This window comes from Emys orbicularis, chromosome 4 (genome assembly GCF_028017835.1).
Source record: "Emys orbicularis isolate rEmyOrb1 chromosome 4, rEmyOrb1.hap1, whole genome shotgun sequence".
Lineage (NCBI taxonomy): Eukaryota > Metazoa > Chordata > Testudines > Emydidae > Emys > Emys orbicularis.
In genome coordinates this window covers 120,575,713-120,598,819 of record NC_088686.1, presented here as the reverse complement: position 1 = coordinate 120,598,819, position 23,107 = coordinate 120,575,713, and the positions used below count along the sequence as shown (strand labels likewise).

Below are 23,107 nucleotides of genomic sequence, written 5' to 3'. Positions count from 1 at the left end.
ACAATGGAAACTGGACTTGTAAATGATACATATCAGGCCCAAAAGGTTGTTGAGGGTACTAAGCCTCTTCAAGACTGGGCCCTTTCTGAGGTATAAGTGTAAGGCACAAGCAAGTGTATCAATCTAATTCCTTCATATATTGTATCTTTACCAACGTAAAGCTTCAATGGTATTTTAAGAAATACATACCAGCACTTTTAAGAGTTTTCTCCTTTACTGTATTTGGTATCATTAGTATTCAATTTAATACTAAAGTCTACACACAAGATGAATATGCTACTTTTCTTTTAGGAGTGTAACATAATGAACAAGCAAAGATTATTTAAGAAGTCGATAAAACCACTTGTACCAACATGCATTCTTTTTTGGTTTATTTTAAACACTAGTATCCTGCTTTTTCTGTACACCCCTCACCCTCATCAGCCAGGGGTGTCTCCCTACTCAGATTCAGTTGCCTTTCCTCACTTTATTCCTTATGAACCTGATCCAAAGCCCACTGACATCAATGGGCTTTGAATCATATATTTCCATGAATTAATTATGCCCCCAAGCCTTATTTACTTCTATATTACTCAACTGTCAGATCGTCCTTTATTCCCACCTCCCCTCACACAAACACCTCACCACTGTGTACAGTATCTGTACCAATGCTGTACTTGTTGGAATACCTCTAGTGTTTAAAACAAAAAAGTTATTTCTAAAACATAGCATAAAAGCACCTAAAGTGTCTGTAAAACATACAAAACAATTCAAATAGAGAAAAATTCTAGGAAAAAAAGCTCAGACAATTAAATGAACATACAACAGCATTCATACACAGTGCCCAAAAGCTCAAGCTCAAAGGTGTATCATTAAAAAAATATTTTCCATTTTTCCTAGCAGTGTTCTAGTGTCAAGTTCAATTACATGAAAACAATAAAGTGCTCTACCTTTATCGTGTCTGTTAAGCATGAGGATCATTTTAGTCAATGCTTTACTGCACTGAATAGCTGGAGTGCAATGGTGTTCTAGTCATGCCCCCTACACTGAAGGTTACAAGGAAGATGACATACTGCTTCTGTAGTGGCTCTACACCACGCAAGGATTCTCCCTACACTAGAGACACTTCCAAATAGATTGTTAAGTCAGCTTTATAACCTATTTGTCCCAGCAGAGGGCACAACGGAAACATAGTGAATGTGAAAATCAGGTCTACATGGTGCATATCTTAGTAACAAAGACTGCAGGCAAAGCTACTTAAATTTTGACAAAAAAAACATAGTTGTACATTATCCTCTTCATTTTGACTACAAAAGCTACAGCATAAAAAAAAAAGCTTTCAATTTTGAGATGTTCTCTTTGTTACATAGTTTAACTAATGCTTTGAAGGAGTGACACAGTTGTGAAAGGAAATGATAATTCTTCTGTTTGCAGAAACCTATATCTACCAAGGAAACATTTTTCCTTAGCAAACCCAGCATTTTCATGAGCAGATATTGCATGATTCCATTGTGTTTAAAGTTTCAATTGCTGTTGAAGATCATGAATTGATGCTGCACTGCTTTGCAGTTTTTTTGCCACCAACTTATCCTCCTTCAGTGGTTTGATAATTTCAGTCACTCCACTGGTTCCAAGAATACATGGCATACTTAAAAATACTTCACTGTTTATATTGCAACACCCCTGAAATAGTGAAGACAAAAAGAATGTACATAAAAACAACTCTAAGATCATTAATCTCCATTCCCCATGCCCACTATAAAATACAAAATTATGTACGTTAACAAATTTAAATAAGCAAGGATAATTCATCACAAGACATGCTTTGTTTAGCTGACAAGCATAGCTTAGGTTTGTTATTTATAATACTGTATAGTAGATTAAATATTCTGTTTTTTTAAAAATCTTAGTAATAGGACATCAACATTTTGCAACTAAAATTAGTTGGAATTTTATAAGTCTTGTTTAAAATAAAATTAGATTTTTGTTCAAATCTTGCCTAGTGTCTGTACAATTTATGTTCCTCTCAAGACACTATTAGTCACTCCCATACCCGAGTAGCTATTTCACATAACAAGTGCTAAAATGTTCCCATGATGAGAGGAAGAAATTAAGTTTATGTACATAATGAAACACAAATAAGCCTTTGTAATCTCAAGCACAAAATGGATCAGTCACCAATGTAGGAAGTTCACAGACCTTGTAAAGCAAAGAAAAATGTTTCCACGCTGTGTTCTAATATAAACAACCTATTGCTTTAATTAAGCCTTTTAGAACAAAGTTTAATTAAAATCTAGTCTGAGATTCTGTTTAGTCAAATATAAGCATATCCTCTCTTCCCTGATCAGAAAGTGAGAAACTAGAAAAGTTTGCCTCCTGATTTGACAAATATAGTAGTGAGAAAATCTACATCAGATTCTTCTAAATGGAGTTGAAGACGTTTAGCCTTTGGGGAGATTTGCATTCAACATCAAGCACTTTGAACCATGACACGTCTGCCTGTTATTTTGCCAAAACTAACTGTGTTAATAACCTTGATCAGTGGTGAGCTGGACACCAGCACTGCACATGTTGCATCTCTCAACTCCTATATTTTGAAAGTCCACTACAGAGTGCAGTAATTGATTTTTGCTCATTTTCAGATGGATCCTAAAAGCTAGGTGCCTGTTGTAGGAAGAAAGTAACTAAAATAGTTTGTCTGCAGAATGGCTGGTCAGGACTAAGGTCTATATATGGCTACAATTAACATGAGTAATAGGATTAAAGGCACAATAGAAAAATATATGAAATTAATACCATATTTACCTTTGCCAGCGTTGATATGGAATGAACCTTTCTTTTATTTTTCAGTATACTTTCAATCAGATCAGCTATTGACAGCCCAACAGACCAGGACTTTTGACCTTTTCCCTTAAGAACTTCCATGGCTCTATATAACAGAGAAAAATGTGGTTTTAGAAATTTCTTCAGTTACCTATGTTTTGTTCGACACACAGTATTCCATAAACACACAAAAAGTATTGCATAGCATATGAACACCACTGTCTACTTCTCTATAACTTGCTTTCTAAAGCAATGCTTTATTTCCCAATTCTACAAAGATCACCATTTTTAAAATTCCTCCATGCAAATGGTAAAATTTTGCTAACTTAATAAAAGTTATCCTGGCAGACATTTTCCTAATGTCTATGAAAAGCAATGTTAAATATATACCCTGTTCACTACAGTGTATTCTTGATTAAGAAGTGCTTTGAAAACCTCAGAGGGAAGGTACTAAATAAGTGTCATGTATTAGGATTATGAACAGCCTAGCCTACTGCATCAAATAAATGCTGATGCAAGGTATTTTAGTGTTAGTGTTGCAAACAGTTTAGAGGAGCACACACTTATTCTATTAACATTACCACTTAACTATATTTAGCTACTGGAAAAACAAAATTCAGAATTAAAAAATAGTCTTTTCCTATTTTCTCTAGGTATACCGATGACCTGAAAGCTTCAAAGCAGAATTGCTCATAGTAATAAAGAAAAGTCATATTATTCAGAGATTCTGAACTCTGCGGATTGGGAAAAAACACCTCTACTATTCTGGTAACAGGTTGGTGTGAATTTAAGTTTACTGTTGTAACAGTGTTACCTGTTCGCCAACTGCTCCTGAGAGTTATCATTCACTACTCCTTCAGTTTGATGACATGTTACTAAGTTAGAACCACTCCATGCAGGCACTAAATAAAATTAAAAACAAACTTTCGTTAATGTTATAATATATTGGAATGATAAAATTTTAAACTGATTTTCTGAAGTGCATACTGGTACTGAGCCCTGAGCTCAGTTTGGTGTCTTTCTGAGGTTCTAAATTCCATGGCAGAACTGGCCTAGAGAAACTGTTGTTCAAAAAAATGTTCCACATAAAGATTTAACAGAATTTGTTGTTACGCATTACTAAGTACACTATGTAGAATGGTGCAATGTGGCTCCTGTTGTCAAAGTTAGACACATATGGTAAAAGATTGTCTCATAAGTGTTGGTGCAAAGAGAGAAGGGCTACAGGGAAAAAACCATAAGTTTTATCTTAAAATTTCTCAGCATTCCGCTGTTTGTTTTTAAACAGCTTCAGCAGTCTTATTTTTTTCACTCCCATCTCCTTTCTTAAATTTTAATATGCTTTTACAACCTTACCTACAACTTAAACTTTTGGATTTCATGTCTTTCCCCGCCCCCTTAATGCATGATGCTGCTACCAGTGTGGGTGGGTATGCGTATGCGCAAAGCTGATGATTATTATTGGGATGACAGCCTTATATGGCACAGGAAATAGCTATGCAAGATTGCTCACACTGTCCTGCCAGCATGTCTAAACCCTCTAAAGGGACTAACTTTAAGGGCAAGAGGCTAGTTCAGTCTCCATTTCCATTTTATCTCTGTTTAAACCGCACACAAGGGGGACGGTAAGTGTCACGAAAAAAGATCACATTTGGTACGGAAACTTATCTACCAAGAACAGGACTGAACCCACCCATTCATTTTACATATGCTGCCAGACAGCTGTCAGATAGTAGTTTTCTGTCAACTCAAGTTTGATCTGAAGTAACTTAGAGGTGAAAGGTCCATACTCTATTACCAATTCCCTTAAAATCAACCAGGCCCCACTATCATAATTTCAAATAGGAATATTGTCGAAAGAAAAATAAATTTTTGGGTAACACTTTTATGTTCAGTCCAATTATTGCAGAATTTGGGTATAAATATTTTCCTTCAGACTTTGCTGTAAAGTAACAGTGGAACAGTGGTAGAGTGCATTTGATTTGGCAAGCATGATGAAAGGCAATCCTAAACTCAAGATCTGAATATTAGGTTCTTAGCAGACAGTTATCCAAACTACAAAAAAATTATCACAGAAACTACTATATTCACTTTCAGCAGAGACCCTCAGGAATGAATGGACCATGGAGACCGAGCTACTCTCTCACCCTTAGATGTATCCTGCAGATCAGAACTGGCAGAGAATAGAGGGAGCCAATGTGCCTCAATGTGTAATGCATCTGATGTGGTATAATGTTTTCAGTTCTTTTCAACTCAAAGACAAATATATTATTGTTTAGCCTAACATATAGAAGGAAAGCTGGGAATGACAAGTCAGTTGAAAAGCCACCTGCTACAATAAGCTATCAAGGATAGTTTGAAGTGTGACAGAGATCAAATTCATGAAGACTGACAAACCTACTGTACAAATTAAATCTATTATTGCTTCCTTATAAATCAGTCTTTTGTATTTCAACTGGAAGTCATGACTTAAATGAGCCATACAATGAAAACACTGACTCATAGAACAACTTTCACCATCAAAGGTATACTAAAAAAGCATTACTGACATTTTTAAACAGACTTCTCATTAAAAGATACTCTAAAGACAGTACATTGTTTTCTATCTCCCCTCCATGAAACACCATGGCCTATCAATATCTTTAACATCCAGGCAACCTAGTTCACCCCAAAGTTTAGCTGCAATTTCCATTCTTCATATATACTCAAATCTCTATTACAGAATGCTTCACAGTTTACATTTATGATATGCCCATATTAGTTTTTTGGTTTTTTTTTTAACCTAACTGCTTTTTCAAAAAATTGATTTCATTCTTTTGAGGACAACTTTTGGAAGGGGAAAGGGAGGTAACCCTCCTCTGAAGAAAAGACCACCTCTGCAGGGTTTTCAATTTAAGAGGAAAAAAACCTGACACTTAACAGAAAGGTAGCAGTAGCTGTGTTGCGTAGGAGCAGATGCCGCACAATCGTGAATTAAAGTTTGATGTTTCTATTTGGAGTAGCAGTTTAAGCAGATGTGATAAAGAGCCTAGTTTGTTTGTTTTTTTAATTACTTTATCCTTCATATGTCACCTTTTTTAAATGTAGGGAGAAGCTAAATCTCACTGTATCCAGTTCTGTAAAGAGCACTCAACTCAATTCTATCTTCCTCCTCTAGACCCAAAACTCCTGGGTTCCATTCTTGTCTCTGCTGTGCACTTTGGGAAGTCAATTACAGCCAGTTTGCAAAGGTGTTGAGCAACCACAGCTACTGTGAACGTCCATATGAGTCGGGGGTCAGCATCTCTGAAAACATGGTATTCTCTGAAGTACTGACAGCCCTCCACATACTTTTACCCCCATGCATTCCCTTCCCTGAAAAAGAGACCTCCCTCTTCAATATCTTGAATGTAATTTAGTGTTATACCAAATAAACAATCAAAGCTGTACTTCTGTACACTTCTCCCCATTTGGGGACACACAGAGAACATATTTGTTTGCTCCCATCCTGCTCTAGAATCTTGGGGGGGACACCCTGTAAACACTCTCCATAGGTTGTGTCTTTTCCCCCCTTTCTAGAACAGTTCAAACTCTAAGTCAAAATCGTGTATCTGTTTACCTTTGTCTTCCCCTCGTTCGCCGATAATCCAAGCCTCTTTTCCTATGGTCTGTGCTTTCAACAAGTTTGTGATAATATATTGGAATCTCTCAGTGTCTAGATTACAACCAATTCCGATAACTCTGCTTTTAGGAAATGCACTCAGCTTCCATGAGACATATGTCATTATTTCCACTAAACATGGGACAAAAGTATGTTGAAAACAAAGAATTACTCCCAAAATTCAACACAACAGCAAACTATAATTCACACTCAAGAAACAAGAGCCAGAACATTTTATAACTCAAAGTATAAGCATACAGGACTATCAGCAGCTTACTCATTTCTAAGACGAGTCAGGCTTTGAAAATAATCAGGTCATAGCTCGAGTAAAATATTAAGAAAACATCAGAAATTCAAATAATTTCTCTCACCACCACCACCCCCAAAAACCCAAGCCCCCACCTTAAAGTTTAGTTCTCTTTCCATTTGGCAAATGTCTCCCCTCCTTCCCTGTTTTGAATGGAGCAAAAGGTAATCTTGCCAATTGCTCTAACATGTTATAGTAACATGTTTTAAGTGTGTGCGGATGGGTAGGTTCACGTCTACTTCTTCCTTCCCTACTTACTTAGTGTTCTGACACAAGATCATGGAATTATGGTAGTTTTAACATTATGAATGTGTTTCCAAAGAAACAATGGGCTAAGAATTTACTGGTAACATAAGGAGCTATCAACCAGAAGTTTTGATCATATTGTGTGTATATATCCTTACACCATAGGGGAAGAGAGAGAGAGAGAGAGAGAGATCTTGTCACTAACACATTTGCAAGCTGCTCTGACTACAGTAGATGGGCATATCATAAGACTCTAGATAAAATGAGGTTTAAACAATAGACAAAATCAAAACATATGCAAGAAGACTTTTGATAGAAAAAATACTATCATTTCCCCCCCCTTATCTAAACTATGACTAAGACAACATCTTACCAACAGCCTTTCCATATAAAGAAACACATGGATATAGTGGTTTGCCCAAGTCTGAAGAGGGAGTCCATCTCAGAACTGGGATTAGAATTTAGGAGTGCTGACTCCCTGCTCAGTAGAGTACGTCAGGCAATAGGATATTCTTTAAATAGATCAGAACAAAAAACAGATACATGTAAAATACCAACAAACCTGGATGAGATGCAACAAGCAGCACACTATTTTGACTATAATGTGCTACTGCTGGGACTATTCCTCTGAATAGATCCACGTTGCTCTGTATGACACCAAGATACGACTGAGCATTACCCAGAGAATTAACGGTGAGCACTACCACTTTTGAATCAGCAGAAGTAGAAAAATCTGATAAACATAAAAAAATTATTTGAGGGTTTTTTAAAGTCTCATTTTATCAAATTATAGATATGTCAAGATAGACTTGGCACAAAAATGTTTTAAATGACCCATACTAAAACCAGTATATGTACGTTCAATTCAACACACAACTACTTTGTTTGCCTTTCCGCAAGAACTTTTAAGTTAACAGCTTTTTTCCTGCCGTAGAATTGAACTAGAAAGATATTTTTATGTATCATAATCCCCGATCTACTGTGTTGAAAGTGTATACAGAGCTTTGTTTTGGAGCTGCTTTGCCTATTATATAAGGGTACTTTGCACCCTTCTACAGTACCTTTAATCCAAGGATCTCAAAGTATCTTACAAATAGTTACGCCCCATAGAACCCATGCGAGGTTGACATTATCCCCATTTATAGATGGAAACCTGAGAAACAGGCTGCAATTTGCCCACGATCATACAGAGCTTGCTGCACAGCTTGGAAGACAACCAGGAATCTGGACCCCCAGGCTCCTACTCTAACAAATGGACATTGCTACCATATATTACATTAGCTTTTTGATATTTATTTCTTTATACCTTGCTAAGAAACTAAGAAGTAAAAACTAGCATCCTTCTCCTGCCATTATTTATTTGGCTCTCTAAAAAAGAAGTTCTCTCCTTTTTCCAACCCCCATCTAGCTAGGTATTTATATTGGGGCCATCGCTATAGTATCAGAGCACTGCATCCTGATAATCCTGGATTCTTGAAGATCTTTATCCTCATTTCTTTCTTTCACATAGGGGCTTCTGTTCTTTTTGTCCTTCTAGCTCAGAGTCAAAGATGCTGACACTGTATCAAAGAGTTCTGGTGGCTTGGCATGAGGTGGAACATGGACAGCCACTAAAAAAAAAAAAGTATCTTACAAAATATATCTAGTAAATGAACTGAATGCAGCTAGAAGGTGCCTGACTGATAGCACAAGAAATATAAGCCTCTAAAAACAAAACAGATTAGAGTATTGGACAGGAGCAGTACCAGCTTCCCTAGACCATGCCACCAGTATATCACAGTCTTAATCTGCAGCCACCACTTCAGGAGGCGAGAAACTATCAGAAGATAATGGGTGTTTAAAGACCCAGAATGAATTTAAATTAATGACCCAGAGGTGAAAGTTTCTATCACTCCCGAGGGTGATCTAGTTCCCATAAAGTAAATAAATATATAAGTATACAGCAAAATAAAAATATAGAGCATACAGTAATATGTTCCACTACACAGGGCCGGCTCCAGGGTTTTTGCCGCCCCAAGCAGAAACAAAACAAACAAACAAAAAAGCCGCGATCGCGATCAGCTCTACCGCCGCCGCTTCAGTCTTCGGCGGTAATTCGGCGGCTGGTTCTTTGCTCTGAGAGGGAGTGAGGGACCCGCCACCGAAGAGCCAGACGTGCCGCCCCTCTCTGCTGGCCGCCCCAAGCACCTGCTTGCTGGGCTAGTGCCTGGAGCCGGCCCTGCCACTACAATATAAAAAATTAGTACCTTTGCTGATCTCTACATTTGGCAGAGCAAAGATATCCAGGTCCATTGTTCCTCCTTTTGCTGCACCTTCTGAGAGGTCCAAGAGAACTACCTGGTCTGCAGCACCCTGTACAAATAAATATATTTCAGCTCTGCAACAAAATAAAATGCAGTTTATTCTGATAAAAAGATGCTTCTGAGATTCGATCTCACTTAAAAAGGATGTTAATTGTGTTGCAAAAAAACCCCGAAACAGCCCACACCCAAATCACCAATGATTGTGTAATGTTAAATGGAAAATTGGACATCTGTGTTAGTAGTTCCATTGCCAAATAGTATATTAAACCACATACACAAAACCCACCTTACGAGGGTTACACTCAGACATTCAAAGTGAAGGCCAAAACTCTGACTATTGTGCTCAAATACTGAGCACATATAGAAATAGCCTATATTGTGAGAACTCAACAATATCTAGGGCACAACCTTGACAATATCCCTTAACTACAAATTTATGTGTTTTGAAGAATCTGTGCTCAAAATTAAGATTTTTTTACAGCCAACAGCTGACTGTCGGACCCAATAAAGGATTACATTTGAAATGTGTAAAAGTTATGTTTTTAATTTAATATCTTTAAATAGGAAAAAGGTAAACTAGAGAAGCAACATCACAAATCATTAAAAGTACTTAAAATGAAATCATTGTTTTTGTATTTTAAACACTAAGATCTAGGTTGGAGATCGTTATAGGAATAGCACTAGACAATATTAATAGCTATTCTATTAAAAACGAGAAAGTACCTTTGCTGCAATTGCTAGTACACAAGCAATGCCAAGATCTCCTGCTCCAATCACAGTAACTTTGTTAAAGCCTCCATCTTTTTTCTGTCCACCCACCATAGTCTTTGAATTCATGTCAGTTTCACCTAAAATTAAAACAAACAAACAAACAAACAAACAATCACAGCTGGTGGTTTTATAAGACAGTGTAAACACATGTACTGTATGTGAAAGATAATGCCCGGGTCTAATCAATCAAATTACTTTGTTTTCTCCAATATGCTGGTCAGGCTATGGAAACTAATTTTTCAAGGCTTCCATTGAGTAAGACATTTTTTTCCACAGAATTATATTCTTACAATTTACATTTAAATTAAGTTTTACATCAGCAAGAAAAAAAATTCAAATAGATGCCTTCTCTACTAACCATCCTCCCCCAGTTCTGTACTCAGCTCTACCACTGAAATGCACTGTGACCTTGGGCAACTCACTTAATTTCTGTACACCTTCCATTTCCCCTGCTACTCTTTGTCCATCTTGTTTGTTTAGACTAAGATCTTTGGGACAAAAACTATCTCTGAACTAGTTTGTACAGTGTCTGGCCTTGAATACATGGAGCAGTAATGTGGGTTACAGTGGGGGGTTATTTCTAAAGCACAATAAAGTGTTGCACATTAATTGGTCCATGTAGACCCCTGGTGGTGTGCACTAGGATTCCCTAGTGCTATGTTAGCGCTGTTTGAAACAGTACTAACATTAAAGCTCACTAAGCAATATTTAGTGAGCTCCATATAGGTAAGCCCTCTAGTACAATCTTGGTTGGCAACTGTAGGCATTACCACCAGGGCCAGCGCAACCCATTAGGCGACTTAGGCGGTCGCCTAGGGCGCTAACATTTGGGGGGCGGTGACCGCGGCGGCCGGATCTTCGGCCGCCCCGGTCGTCGTCGGTATTTCGGGGGCAGGACCTTCCGCCGCCTCTGTCGGGAGCGGGACCTTCCACCGCCTAGGGCGGCAAAAAAGCTGGCAGCGCTCCTGATTACCACAATACAAATAATAATAATCCCTTTGATGCTACTACATGCACCAATCTATAATACTGCAGAAAGTGTTTTTGAAAGATTGAAAGACGGTTTTAAATTGCATTATCCGTAAGAGAACATGTAAATCAGCTATGCCCTCAGAAAGGGTACATTTAAGGTAAAGGAAAAATAATGAGTTTTAGGAAAATGTAACCACTACAAGTTATAAGTAATATTTATTGTCCACCTTGAAAAGATAAAATAAAAATAGCTAAAAGCATAGATAAAACTGATATTGATTCAGATCTGCTGAAAAATTACACACCTGTAGTTATCTTTGCAATATAGGATAGCAGTTCTAGCTGCTTGGCTTCATCAGAAGATGATACTGAATACAGAGGTAGCTCTTCCTCAAACTTTTCAATCATTTCTTTGATTAATCCAATGATAATTGACTTTGGCTGGAATGCATACGTATAGGAGAAGACTTACAATCTTTACTAGCTATCATGATAAAACAGCATGCCCATAAACTGCAGTAATTTATTAGCAGGTATCAAGAATCACTGTATACATTTAGCTAAACTATAAATATCCACCTTTCAAACCAACTTTTAAGATAGAGGAAAAGTAGCACTGCCAGTTAGTATATTTCTATTTTATTTTTAATACCTTATTAATACAAATATAAATATGTAACTATGGGAGTATGGATTAGAATAGTGGAGAATATAGAGACTGAATTAAAGATACCAAACACCAACTCAATTGGTTGCTTGAAGCATTATTGGACATATGAAAGCCTCTGATACAGTAGCATCTATTACTAAATACAGGTTAAGGCTATATCTACACGGAGCACTTTATTGGTATAGGATTAACCTTACTGGCAAAGCACTCCCAGTGTGGACGCAGTAAACCAGAAAAGCCTTTGTACCAGAATAGTAAAACTAACCCCTGCAAGCAAAACAAGCTATACCATTAAAAGAGTTTTGTCAGTATAATTGTGCCTACACTAGCAGCTTCTGCTGGCACAGCTCTGTCGGTCACAAATCACAGATATTCGCACCCAGACCAGCAGAAGCCTGTAGCAAAAACATAGCCTACTTCGCAGCAAGAAGAAAAACAAAATTCATTAGAGAAGATTCAGACTAGCTGCATCACAGCCTGATCTTGCATTCTTTATTTGGACAAAGCTTTCATTGAGGTCAATGGACCTTTTAGCTAAGTAAGGACTGGGCATGAATCAGTAATTACCAGGTACAGATTCCCAACTCATTAAGTAGGAAAATGACACCCATCACCCCCACTCCTCCCCCTCCAAAACTCAACTCAACAGCTTTGTTTTACTTATCTTAAAAAGTTAGCTGAAAAAAACAAAACAAAAAAGATTTAATTAAATTATTTTTGTGGCTTGTCAACCGCACGTTTAAAGTAACCTATGTACTGTGTTTCATAAAAGACATCCACTTGGCAACTAAAGTTGCTTTTGGACCTTCTATACTAGTCACCCCCAGAAAAACAAACAATCTCCATTTTGCAATAATGTCCATACCAGAGACAAAGCTACTATATTAGTTAGTGTAATTTTACTGAAAAACTGCACTTGCTAAATATAACCTCAGCTTACACAGTTACTGGACATTGTTCACAGCACTAACAGATGTTTGACACATTTTCTTTATCTGGTTTATCCTTCTCTCTAACAGAAACAAGTTTAATCCCCTTTTTCCCCTCAGTTTAAAATTATATCCTTATAATAATATCTGACAGGCTGAAGGCTACTACTTAAAGGGAAACAACCTTCTGCTTCTGTCTGTATAGTCATTGACTGTACGTTTAAGATTAACAAATGTAGGAGAAGAGAAAAAAATGAGCGTTAATTTGTATGTAATATGTATGTAATATTGTATGTATTCTTCCTGGAATTTGTTTTTCCTTACGTGGCTCCAGTTTTGTAGATAGGGTAAGTATATCCTGCCATGTGCATCTACATGTTTTCCCACAGAGATTTCCATGTTTATAGTTGGTTTCAGAAAGCAAATGGGAGGAGCAAAAGGATGAGAATCCAAAATCCACAAACAAATTGGTATGTTATAGGAATTACCTGTTAGACACAAAACAAAAAACATTATGATCTCCACATTTCGAAGGTATGCTGAAATCATGATTGTGTGTTCCGTTTTCCTTAAAATATAGCACTTTATTTGCTTTGATTATTTATGCTATTGATTTATACTATTCGTACCAAACCTGCTATATTAAGTATCATTGATTGAAATCCTGTCAAATATAAAGCATTTCTGTTACAGAGCTCTGCCAGCAAATAAGTCTGTCAGATCAAAGGAACTTCTTAGAGCAATCTATTTACTTTTCTAGGGTTTATATAACCTTGGAAACAAAGAGCTAATGAGGAGGAGACTCTATTAAGTGCTTTATGTTTAGACTTCAAAGACAGCAAGTTCAAGGAAGAGTCCTAATTATCTGGGGACATTGTATATCCAAGTACTGGGCATGAAGACTTTACCCAACACCCACCAGCCTGAGGACTAAGGGCTCATCTACACAGTCTTGCACCTAGTTAACTAAATCACTTTTCTAATATGTAGTTAGTTATTTCAGGGCAAGTCTATGTGAGGGCACTCTTATTTTGGAATAGAAGTGGCTAATGTTGATTTAGGTAAATTGAGGGCTTGTCTACATGGTTAGTGTGTGGCAAGCTAGGGTATGAAACTGGGAGTATGTCAACTTTTAGGGCATCCACACTGCCCTGCAGTTTGGACTACAAAGGTTGTAACTCCTCTGTGTAGACGCTCCAGGCACAAACTAAAAGGTTTCTGGTTCACATTAATGTAATCCTGTTTGAAGGTGGCCACGTTGCCATCCCCACTACTAAAGCCAATCTGAGCAATTTAACCCCAGAAATTTAAATGAATAAAACATTGGTGTACAGAATTTAACTGTCAATCAACTTTACTTAAAATATTTTTAGAAGTGAGTTCACACTCCAATCCTTTGGCTGATGGTAAGGAGAAGAGCACTCTTACTTTCCATTTTCTCCCCTCTCACCTCATGGCCTCCTGCCTACTGCAAGAGTGAGGAGAGATCTCTGCTACTCTATCCTTTCCTCAGCCTTTGTTCAAGTTGTTCCCTCCACCCCAGACAATGGCTCTAGGGCCAGCCGCTGCTGTTCCTCATAGCTTCTTCCTTCCCCCAAGACTCTGGACCAGGGGTAGTCTATTTTTTGTCAAGGTCCAAATTTCTTGGTCAAAGTATAGCCCAGACTCCAGAGAAAATTAAAAAAAAAAAATAATGATGATAATAAGTAAATAAGATTTTGGGGTCTGTTCAAAAGAGTCTGGCAGTCCAGATTTGGCCCAGAATCTCCCTATTGACTACCCCTGCTCTGGTGATTAGCAACTGCTGCAGCTTGACCAGCTATGAACAGCAGCAGAGGCACTGGAGCGGTCTATCTGCAGATTTAGGAAGACAGCACTGGATCATTTTACACTATGTTCACATATGGACATTACCCTAAAAAAACAAAACAAAAAAGTTATAGCTTTGACCCCAGACACTGATGACCAAAGCAAGTGGATTTTTCAAGCCCAGTCCAAGTTATCCAGAGAGAGATCTTAATCCAACTCTTGTGTGGCACATGGAGACTCTCCAGGTCACCCATCTTTGCAAAGGAAATAATGATATTTCTGCCTTCTTGGCTGTACTAAATTAGAAGCCTTTTCCAAGACTCTACGTGACTAATCAGGAAGATATACTGTTAAATGTACACAATGTCTTACCATTGTATTTGGCATTGGTATAGAAAATACAATCTATGAGTTGTTAACCTTACCCCGATATTTCACTGGAATAGTGCCACTAAAATTCAAGAGGTCTTTAAGGGATCCGTCTTTGAAAGCTGAAATTGAGAACAAGTTTTTTGTTTTTTTTTTAGTGGTTAGAGGATTTTTTTTTTTAAATTACAAAATTCTAAGTATTACCCATACTGCTTCATTCCACATTTAAATAACTACTGATTCCAACTCTAAGATGTATGCTGAAAATGGACATGTACCAGTGAAATGTGACTGCAAAGATTATTTCCTTGTACTTAGATCAGGGGTGGGAAACTTTTTGGACCGAGGGCCACATCTGGGTATGGAAATTGTATTGTGGGCCATGAATGCTCACAAAATTGGGGGTTGAGGTGTGGGAGGGGATGAGGGCTCTGAGGTGGGGCCAGAAATGAGGAGTTCAGGGTGTGGCAGGGGGTTGGAGTGCGGGGGCAGTGAAGGCTCCAGCTGGGAGTGTGGGCTCTGGTGTGGGGCTGGGGGTGCAGGAGAGTGCTCTGGGTTGGGACCGAGGGGCTCAGAGGGCAGGAGGGGAATCAGGGGTAGGACAGGGGGTTGGGGTGCAGGAGGGAGTCAGGGATGCAGGCTCCGGGTGACGCTTACCTCAAGCAGCTCCTGGAAGCAGCAGCATGTCCCCCCTCTGGCTCCTATGTGGAGGCACAGCCAGGCAACTCTGCATGCTGCCCCGTCCGCAGGCGCCACCCCTGCAGCTCCCATTGGCTGCAGTTCCTGGCCAATGGGAGCTGCGGAGCCGGCGCTTGGGGTGGGGGCAGCATACAGAGCCCCCTGGCTGCCCCTACACGTAGGAGCCGGAGGGTGGACATGCAGCTGCTTCTGGGAGCCGCGGAGAGCCACAGCACGCGTGGAGCAGGGCAAGCCCCAGATCCCGCCCCCCGGCGGGAGCTTGAGGGCTGGATTAAAACATCTGAAGGGCCGGATGTGGCCCCCGGGCCATAGTTTGGCCACCCCTGACTTAGATACTACACATAGTAATTAAATTCACACAGCTGACCATCCCTCCTCCTCTTTTTTTTTTTTTTTAAACAGAATGTTACTTTATTTGTTTATTCCTTTGGTATCACTCTTTATTGGAAGCTTAATGACAGTTGCACAACTAAGGAAACTTTATGTGCATCTTGTTGACCTTCTCCATTGTGGTCTCAAGTTACAGTGCTTTATCAGCTTGCATATCCCTCCCAAAAGGGGCCTCTGCTCTTCTTCCTTCTCTGTAAGGCTGGTGTCAATAGGACTTTTCTTCTAGCTGCGGGGGATTCAGGAAGGCAACTCCCATCTTTTCATGTACTGCATATATATACCTGCTACTGTATTTTCCACTCCATGCATCTGATGAAGTGGGTTTTAGCCCACAAAAACTTATGCCAAAATAAATTTGTTAGTCTCTACGGTGCCACAAGGACTCCTCTTTGTTTTTACTTTTAACAATGTAAATCCATCAAACTACCATATATACTCGTTCATAAGCCGAATATTTTTGGTAAAAAAGTGACGCATCAAAGAGTGGGGGTCGGCTTATAAATGGGTCTACACCAAAATTTGATAATTTTAAACTCTATGGAATCATTGAATTGAATATCTAATACATTGTCATTTTGTTTACCTGGAGCGTCTGCAGGCATGAAGCCCCTCAGCTCCCTATGGCCGCGGTTCGCCGTTCCCAGCCAATGGGAGCTGTGGCGAACCGCGGCCACAGGAAGCTGAGGGGCTCCATGCCTGCAGATTGTTATGCAGACAAAACTACACAGGATCGTTTCAGGGGGCAAGAGAAAGATGCCACATTTATTATGATAACACAATTTGATTTATGACCAATAACTAATATCTAATACCTACACACACACACACACATCCATCAGCTGTTCTGCAGCTGCTGTATAGTTAATTGTAATGGTTTTAGTTATATTCACCTGGTTATAATTGTTTGGTTTGTTTGCAACAGATCACCTGTGCCCTACAATGACAACAACTACTGTAATGATCATAGATCAAGGGGCAGAGTGTTGTAGGAGCAGCCCACCTGGTCAGCAGTTCTAAATATAATTTTTCATCCCACATTGTTCTATTAGTAATCCTGTTATGTTAATTCTAACGCTCTGCATATGCTGCTGGATAAAATAGATGCATTCTAAATTAAAACCACAGGCTCACATTGTTTCACAATATATAGCCTTAAAACAATTACATAAAGTGTGACCCATTCAATACCCCTGGATTGAAGGGTCAAAAGGGGGACAATGTAGAACTAATAAATGAAATTGTTCATAAGTAAAGTTTTATGAATGAAACAACATTCATTCATAAAACCAGTTACCCCAATAACTGGCTAATTGACAATTAAGATGCTTGTTAAGAGCCATAGCTGTTCAGCCAGTTGCCCTTGTAAGTTGCACTGTCAATCCAATTCCTGCTTACATCACTGAGACTTGCACTGTTTCAGTATTGTAACTTCTGTTCATTGTTTGCCATTCATTACACTTGTCTACTTCTGTTCAATATTTGCCATATTGTAATTCAAACTCCATTTTACAACGCTTACTCCATTTTGTAAAAGCTTGCTGCAACCTTCATTTATGCAAAACCCTGCTGTAATCTTATTAGTTTAGTTTAAATGTGTGAATGAGGTATGTATGGATGATGGAATCAACCTCCAGCGCCAGCCTGTCCTGATGAAATAGAGTTCAAACACCAACGGCTGAAGATGCAGACAACAGCCATAACAAAGTAAGAAGAATCCACCCTAAAAAGAAAAGAACAAAGGTACAATAGAAGGAAGATCAAAGCCAGGTCCGAGGCTGAAAGTCACGTCTGCAATTGACGGGTGAACCCAGAGGCAGCTTGACACAGCAAGACCTATAGACTCTGGATTCAAACTAAAACCTACAAAAAGGATGGGTGAGATGGAAGACTTTGAAGGGTAACATTCTGCTGCCAACATGGGAGGGCAGACCCAGCCCTTCCTTGTGCCCGGCTTTCCTGGCCAGTTAGCCGCCACAAGCTATGAACCCAAGCCGCGGACTCAAGCTATGTTCAGGACTGGTAACTATACAGCAGCTGCAGAACATCTGATGGATGTGTGTGTGTGTGGATGTAGGTATTAGTTATTAGTCATAAATCAAATTGTGTTATCATAATAAATGTGGCATCTTTGTCTTGCCCCCTGAAACGATCCGGTGTAGTTTTGTCTGCATAACAAGATGCTCCAGGTAAACAAAACATCCTGACCCGCCAGCGGCTTACCCTGACAAGCCGGGAGCCAAAGTTTTCCAACCCCTGAAATATAGGGTCGGCTTATGAAAGGGTCATACAGTTTTTGCTATTTTTACCTATCCATTTTGGGGGGTCGGCTTATAAACGAACGGGCTAATGAACGAGTATGTATGGTATGTTTAAATTTGCTTAAGGGAACTGGAACAGTAACATGGAATCCATTAAATTATCAATTTGTATAATCACTGATGTTACAATTTATTCATTTTTTTAAAAAAAGATACTGATTAGTTTGGTGAAGGTAACTTACAACAAGTACTGTAGGAAATGAACTACTGGGGAAAAAAATCACACGATATCACATGATATAAAGTTAGGAAAACAAATTGAAAATGACAGTAATTTAGACAAATTTCATTGTAGATAGAGAACCTATGAAATGTCAGAGTTCCACATAATCATCAACTGTTGAAAAACACAATCAAAGTAACTAGATCAGATTCTTACTGTATGTATCCATGGAGAATCTGAAGTTTGGGTAGATCTTAACAACATTCTTCAATTCTTCTATGGTCAGGTCCCGGAATTTATACTGTACACAAATAAAAGAATGTTTCAACTCGAAAGGACTAACTCTTTGGTTCCACGGGATAGGTGGGGAAGAATAAGAGACGAGAAGGCAGAAGGAGGCAGCTAATAATTACCTATAACAAACAGTTTTGCCATTAAATTAATTCTCAAACAGATTGCTCCATGGAATGCATAATCTTATCTGCATACCAACATCTGCAATTATATATTTGTAAAATATATTTGAAAAAGTTGAAGCCAAATAATTACATTGTTTGGTAACAGCAAACTCTATAATGGCTTTCACATTTTAAAGGATTTTCATAACCATTTTTTCACAAACATATTAAAGTGTCTGAAAAATTCACCTTTTGGATTGAAATGTTATGTGCTTTAGTCTCTGTCCATAAGTGAATTATTTTGGAGAGGTCAAGCAAAATCCATATAGTGGTTGAGTTGGGGGAGGGTAGAGGAAAAACCCAATCATTTATTTAAAAAAATAAATTTTAAGGTAGACTTACAGCAGGAACTGCTGAATAGGGTTACCATACATCCGGATTTTCCCGGACATGTCCGGCTTTTTGGGCCTCAAATCCCCGTCCGGGAGGAAATCCCCAAAAGCCGGACATGTCCGGGAAAATAGGGAGGGAGGGCCCGGGAAAATAGGGAGGTGCCGGGCCAGGGCAAGCAGTGCTCGGCCGGGGGCCGGGTCCGGGCCGGGTCCAGCAGTGCTGGGACGGGGATGGGCCGTGGCCGTGGCCGGCGGTGCTCGGCCGGGGCCGGGGTGGGGCCGGCGGTGCTCGGAAGGGGACGGGGCCCGGCGGTGCTCGGACGGGGACGGGCCAGGGCCGGGGACGGCGGTGCTCGGATGGGGGCCGGCGCCCCAGGGCCTGAGCCGAGCCGGGCGGGAGACGCCGGGGCCAGAGCCTCTTGGCCTGGGCCGGCCCGCCGCCGGAAGGAGCCGCTCGGCCAGGGGGGCCGGACTGGGCCGCGTCGCACCCCGCCCCAGCCCCAGCTTACCTGCTGCCTCCCTGTTTCAGGCTTCCCGCAAACATTTGATTCGCAGGAAGCAGGGGAGGAGGAGGAGCAGGGGGCGATGCGTTCAGAGGAGGGGGCAGAGTTGGGGCGGGGACTTTGGGGAAGGGGCGGAGTTGAGGCGGGGCTGGGGGCGGAGAAGGGGCGGAGTTGGGGGCAGGGCCAGAGCCCCGTGGAGTGTCCTCCTTTTTAAAACTAAAATATGGTAACCCTGCTGCTGAAGTTTGAAATGTGGTATGAATATAGTTATTGGTGAGGGCTAATACCTTTGCAAAACCAGACTTCAGATATTTCCTTTGGACCATTCCCTCTCCACAAGCTGCCCTCCAGATTCTTTATCCTCCCCAACAATTTTGCAAATCTGGGACTGTTCACACTTCCAGGATTTAGATATTGTGCTCCAGATCATGGGAAATTTGAACTGACACCCCAACATTGGCACCTAAGCATCATACAACTGCAGCCCAACTTTGGTTCAATGAACTAGCAGCTACATTGGAAAAATAAAGAGAAAATAGTACACTTGGGCATTTGAGCAGGGGGGCGCATGTGGACAGGGGCTGGATGGAGGGTGCACAGGGATGCAGATGCACTAGGGCAGCAGCTCTCAAACTGGGGGTTGGGATCCCACAGAGGGTCACAAGGTTATTACATGGAGGGGTCGCGAGCGGTCAACCTCCACCCCAAACCCCGCTTTACCTCCAGCGTTTATAATGGTGTTAAATATATAAAAAAGTGTTTTTAATTTATAAGGGGGGGGGGTCACACTCAGAGACTTGCTATGTGAAAGGGGTCACCAGTAAAAAAGTTTGAGTACCACTGCACTAGGGGGACCGGGAGGTGGATGCACTGGCGGGGGCGGTGCGTGTGCACTCGGGGGTGGGGGTGACCCCCGGAGTTCCCCACCCACTGTTGCCCGCTGGCTCCCAGAGCTGCAAAGGCCTTTACCCCTTCGCCTCCCACAGGCGTGGCAGGGAGCCACGCTCCCCCACCCAGCCCAACGAAGGGCCGGGCGGGGACAGCGCGTGGCTGCCGAGGGCCAGACCCTGCCGCCGGGGGAGGCGGGAGCCCGGCGCGCGCGCACCTTAACCAGCTGCGTCCTCAGCGTCTCCTCGGAGAACTCCATCGCGGCGGCACCTCCCCGCGCTTCCTGCTGCGCCCGGCCTGGACGGCAGCCGCCAGGAACCAAACCCTGCCCCACCCCTGGGAGGCGCGCGCGCCGCGGCGCCGGCCGGTCACCTTATGTCCCCGGGCGGGAGCGACCGGCTGGTCCGGGCCAGCGACCCCGCCCCTGCCCCGGCCCGTGCCAGGCTACCGCGGCTCTTCCCACGCAGGCTGAGTTCTGCCCACTCGTGCCAGGCTACGTGGACACGTGCTGTCCAGTCCACATCCTAAGGGCCCAGCGCTGCCAGCCTTGACCTGGGATGCAGCCCCGGGCTGCCAGCTCTAAGGAGTGTGGATGCATGCAGCTTTCTGTTCCTGGGACACTGCCTAGTTCTGGGTTCCCTCTCTGCTGCTCAGCGAGTTGAACTCTGCCCACACTAGGCTACTGGACACAGCTTAACCGGAGAACGGTAACTGGCACACTGAAGCCAGCCTAATAGTCCTCCACCTAACAGCAGGTGTCAGAATACAGGCAACAAACTGATCACCAAAGGACAGCAAATACCACCTTTGCCAGTGTTCAAGGATATATAGCAGGGGTGGGCAAACTATGGCCAATATCACTGGCCTGCCAGCTGGTTTAATCCAGCCCTCAAGCTCCCTCTGGGGAGCGGGGTCTGGGACTTGCCCCGCTCCAGCCAGAGAGCAGGGTCAGGGGCCACACCTTGTGGCTCCCGGAAGCAGCGGCATGGACCTCCTCCGGCTCCTACACCATAGGGGCAGCGTGGGGGATTCTGCTCTGCACTCTGCCCCCGCCCCAAGTGCCGCCCCTGCAGCTCCCAGTGGCCGGGAACCGAAGCCAACGGAAGCTGCGGGGGCGGTGCCTGCGGACAGGTCAGCACGCAGAGCCACCTGGCCGTGCCTCACGTAGGAGCCAGGGAGCTGGGAGACGCATGAGCAAAGTGCCACCTGGAGCCTGCACCCCTGAGCCTCTCCCCATGCCCTAACCCCCTGCCCCAGCCCTGATCCCCCTCCCACCCTCCGAACCCAGCCCAGAGCACCCTCCTGCACCCCAAACCCCTCATCCCTAGCCCCACCCCAGAGCCCGCACCCCCAGCCGAAGCCTGCACCCCACTCTCCCAGCCCCAAGTCCCCACCCACACCCTGAACTCATTTCTGGCCCCACCCCAGAGCCTGCACCCCCAACCAGAGCCCTCACTTGCTCCTGCACCCCAAGCCCAATTTTGTGAGCATTCATGGCCCGCCATACAATTTCTATTTCCAGATGTGACCCTCGGGCCAAAAAGTTTGCCCACCCCTGATATATAGGATGCACACCCTGCAAGCCACCAACTGCATAGCAGAAATCCTGTCTAGACAGTGCTGAACACTCTCTACCCAACTAATCCCATTAGCTCACTGTGGTAGACAGGAAAGAGTCTCTACCATTATCAAGAACTCCCACATCATCATCAGGAGGAATGTCTAGATGCCTTTGGGCTCCCACATCGTCTTGGGAACCAGCTTAATAGATCCAGGTGTGGTATGGGTCCCTGCACCAAAACAGACCATGCCTGGGGCATCCAGGACAGGGCAGGCCACTGTGCATCTGTGGAGGATGCTGCACACAAACTGGATGGTTGTTCCCTTTGTGTTGGGCTCCTGGAAAATCTTTCCCAAGCTGAACACTGCTGACTCAGAGGCTATTGCCTGGCTCAAGACCATTTAGCTGTGTTTTTTAAAAAAAACAAAACAACAAGCTTGCCTTGCTTGTCTTGCCCCCATGCGATTGATTTTTTTGTTACTTTGGCTGGTGAGAAACAGATAACCAAGCAAGTATTATTTATCTAGCAAAGACGATACAAGTATTGTGGGTTTGAGCATTCCAGTTTGATTTTTAAATGTATTTTTAGGCCTCATGCTCTTGAGAAGTATCCAGTGCGGCCCTCAGTGTTACCAAGTTTGTGCACTCCTTAGATAACTAATGGTGAAGGGGTCATTCTGGAAGTCCTTGGGCTCACCATCGGAAATTTATTAAAGGGGAACAATGAAGGGCAGCTCCCAGGGGTTGTTAGCTTTCTGCTCCAGGAGATAATCCAGAATATACACTTTGCTACTGCACTCACACCTATCTTTCATCATTACTGCAGCTGGGAGTCTGTTTATGGGGACAAAGTACATTCCCTCTCTCCAATAATATCATGATTATGTAGGGTATAAAATAGGAATATTGCAAATCTTACAGAAGTTACAAAATGAAATTGGTGTGGGGTATGTGGAATTCACTAGGTAGAAGTCCTG

The 23,107-nt window shown here is 41.9% G+C and overlaps 1 protein-coding gene across 1 annotated transcript; it reads right to left on the bottom strand.

Annotated features, from left to right (window-relative positions):
• Nucleotides 1-1,374: 1,374 nt before the first annotated feature.
• UEVLD (UEV and lactate/malate dehyrogenase domains) lies at nucleotides 1,375-20,881 on the bottom strand. The gene is made up of 12 exons (XM_065403064.1): nucleotides 20,787-20,881; nucleotides 18,605-18,689; nucleotides 14,875-14,940; nucleotides 12,965-13,128; nucleotides 11,347-11,482; nucleotides 10,022-10,146; nucleotides 9,242-9,347; nucleotides 7,558-7,728; nucleotides 6,401-6,574; nucleotides 3,617-3,704; nucleotides 2,785-2,908; nucleotides 1,375-1,662 (listed from the first exon to the last, which is right to left on the bottom strand). The coding sequence occupies exons 1-12, from the start codon at nucleotides 20,826-20,828 to the stop codon at nucleotides 1,495-1,497; spliced, it is 1,449 nt and encodes a 482-aa protein (XP_065259136.1). The 5' UTR covers nucleotides 20,829-20,881; the 3' UTR covers nucleotides 1,375-1,494.
• Between the last annotated feature and the right edge of the window lie 2,226 nt (nucleotides 20,882-23,107).